We start from the raw sequence: 2,220 nt of genomic DNA, 5'->3' as shown, positions 1-2,220 counted from the left end.
GTCCGCGGGCTGTCGGGCGGGCGGGGAGCGGAGGGTGCTATGGTGGGCGCTGTGCTTCCCGCAGGTCACAGCGGCGTGAACCAGCTCGGCGGGGTGTTCGTCAACGGGAGGCCGCTGCCCGACTCCACGCGGCAGAAGATCGTGGAACTCGCTCACAGCGGCGCCCGGCCCTGCGACATCTCCCGGATCCTGCAGGTGAAGGCGGCGGCACCCCCCGTCCTCCCACCGCTCCGCTCCGCTCCAGAGCCGCTTTGTCCACCGCTGGCCGCCAAGGCGCTAATTGCCGACCCCCCCACACCCACCCACCCACCATCACCGCCACCACCACCCGCCTTCCAGCCTAATAAAACGATCCATCTGCTTATCTCGATTGCTGCTGCAAATAGACCTCGCTACGCGTGTCTCTCTCTCTCTCTACCTTTAAAAAGCTTTTAAATTTTTTTTGTTGTTGTTGGTTCCCCCTTTATTTCCATCCGGTGATAACCTGCACTCTCGTTACAGTTAGTTTGCTGTAATAAACTGAATTATACGGCTCGGCATAATTTCAGTTTCCTCTCTTTCCTCCCTTCCCTCCGTATTTACTTATGATTTTGTGAGATCTGTATGCATTTGGCGTGGCTTACTGCTTTTGTTTTTGATTTTACCTTTTTTTTCTTCCAAAAAGCGGAAAAAAAAAAAAGCGGAAAAAAAAAAAAAAAAAAAAAACCCCCTCAAAGCCACGCTGTTTTAGCCCGGAATCTGTCTTTAGAGACACTAACGCGATCTGGCGCAGCTCAGGGGTACTTTGTAAATGTAGGTCTTGCTAACCCCTCACTCACCCTGTCCCCCGCAAGTACTCTGTCTAAGAGCAGTGAGGACGATGGAGACTAGTCTGGCTTAGGTATTGTTCGCATTTAAGGCGTATTTTAACATTGATACTAAAAGAATTACGTTTTGACCAGATTTTTTTTTTCCTTCCAAATGTTTTTAAAGTATCACTTTTGTAGAGGGTAGGGCCACGAATGTATTTTTTTTTTTAAAGAAAAAAAAAGACTCTCTAAGTAAGTTCTCATACCATTTAAGGTATATTTTTGTGTTATAGACCCATGCAGATGCAAAAGTCCAAGTGCTGGACAATCAAAACGTAAGCTTGTCATTGTTTAATGCATACTTAAACAATTTTATTTTTGTCTTGAAATTATTAATAATGTGATTTTCTGTCCGCTTCCCTATCCAGGTGTCGAATGGATGTGTGAGTAAAATTTTGGGCAGGTATTACGAAACTGGCTCCATCAGACCCAGGGCAATCGGAGGTAGTAAACCGAGAGTAGCGACTCCAGAAGTTGTAAGCAAAATAGCGCAGTATAAACGAGAGTGCCCCTCCATCTTTGCGTGGGAGATTCGAGACAGATTACTATCAGAGGGGGTCTGTACCAACGATAATATACCCAGTGTAAGTTCATGAAAAAAACCTTCCTGTGTGCTGTGTACAATGCTGGGTAGCCGTAGCGAGCCTCTGCTTCCTTTGTTTTGATATCAGATGAGAGGATAGCAGGTTCACATCATTTGCATGTGGCAGGGTCAGACGCATTTTTTCATACAGAATCTGACAAATGCCTTTAAGGAGGGGGAAAAAAAAAAAATATAAAAACATGCGGGTCACCCCTGCGCCTGGCGCCTCAGGACTGCGAGCATCAGTCGAAGCCATCACTCTGGTTTTGCAGGGTTGGGTTTGGGGCTTTTTTTTTTTTTTTTTTTTTTTTTTTTTTTTTTTTTCCCCCCCCCCCCCCCCGTGGTTTGTTTGTTTGTTTGCACCACCACCAGCAGTAAGCGAGTCGGGGCGGCTGGGACACGGCGGTGCGGGGCGGCCGCAGCGCGCAGCCGGCGCTCGGGGAAGCCCTTGAGTTGCGCCCAGGTCGGGGGGCGCGGAGGGGGGGCGCGGAGGTTGCGCGGGTGGCTCGCGGGGAGCGCGCTACCGCACTACCATTGCCTTTCCTGTCCTTTGCCTTCCAGGTGTCGTCGATAAACAGAGTCCTACGCAACCTGGCTAGCGAAAAGCAACAGATGGGTGCCGACGGGATGTACGACAAGCTAAGGATGCTGAACGGGCAGACGGGGACCTGGGGCACCCGGCCCGGCTGGTACCCCGGCACCTCGGTACCCGGGCAGCCCGCCCAAGGTAAGGGACGGCCCGGCCCGGCCCGGCTCGGCCTCCCCCTCCCCGGCGGAGGCGGCCCCGCC

The 2,220-nt window shown here is 51.4% G+C and overlaps 1 protein-coding gene across 12 annotated transcripts in view; it reads left to right on the top strand.

Moving 5' to 3' along the window:
* Window positions 1-66: 66 nt before the first annotated feature.
* PAX6 (paired box 6) overlaps window positions 67-2,220 on the top strand; it is an 11,516-nt gene continuing 9,362 nt past the window's right edge. For 2 of the 12 annotated variants that reach the window (XM_010563738.1, XM_010563745.1), the window contains exons 1-4: window positions 67-195; window positions 1,082-1,123; window positions 1,217-1,231; window positions 1,993-2,158. In XM_010563738.1, coding sequence (XP_010562040.1) covers window positions 2,044-2,158 — 115 coding nt within the window. In that variant the 5' untranslated portion in view covers window positions 67-195; window positions 1,082-1,123; window positions 1,217-1,231; window positions 1,993-2,043. Of the gene's footprint in view, window positions 196-1,081; window positions 1,124-1,216; window positions 1,433-1,992; window positions 2,159-2,220 lie in introns of all 12 variants that reach the window. The other 10 variants (XM_010563737.1, XM_010563744.1, XM_010563735.1 and 7 more) reach the window with 5 other exon arrangements.

Source organism: Haliaeetus leucocephalus, unplaced genomic scaffold (assembly GCF_000737465.1).
Source record: "Haliaeetus leucocephalus isolate CR32 unplaced genomic scaffold, Haliaeetus_leucocephalus-4.0 Scaffold173, whole genome shotgun sequence".
Taxonomy (NCBI): Eukaryota; Metazoa; Chordata; class Aves; order Accipitriformes; family Accipitridae; genus Haliaeetus; species Haliaeetus leucocephalus.
The sequence above is the reverse complement of the archived record's forward strand: the minus strand, read 5'-3'. Positions and strand labels throughout refer to the sequence as shown.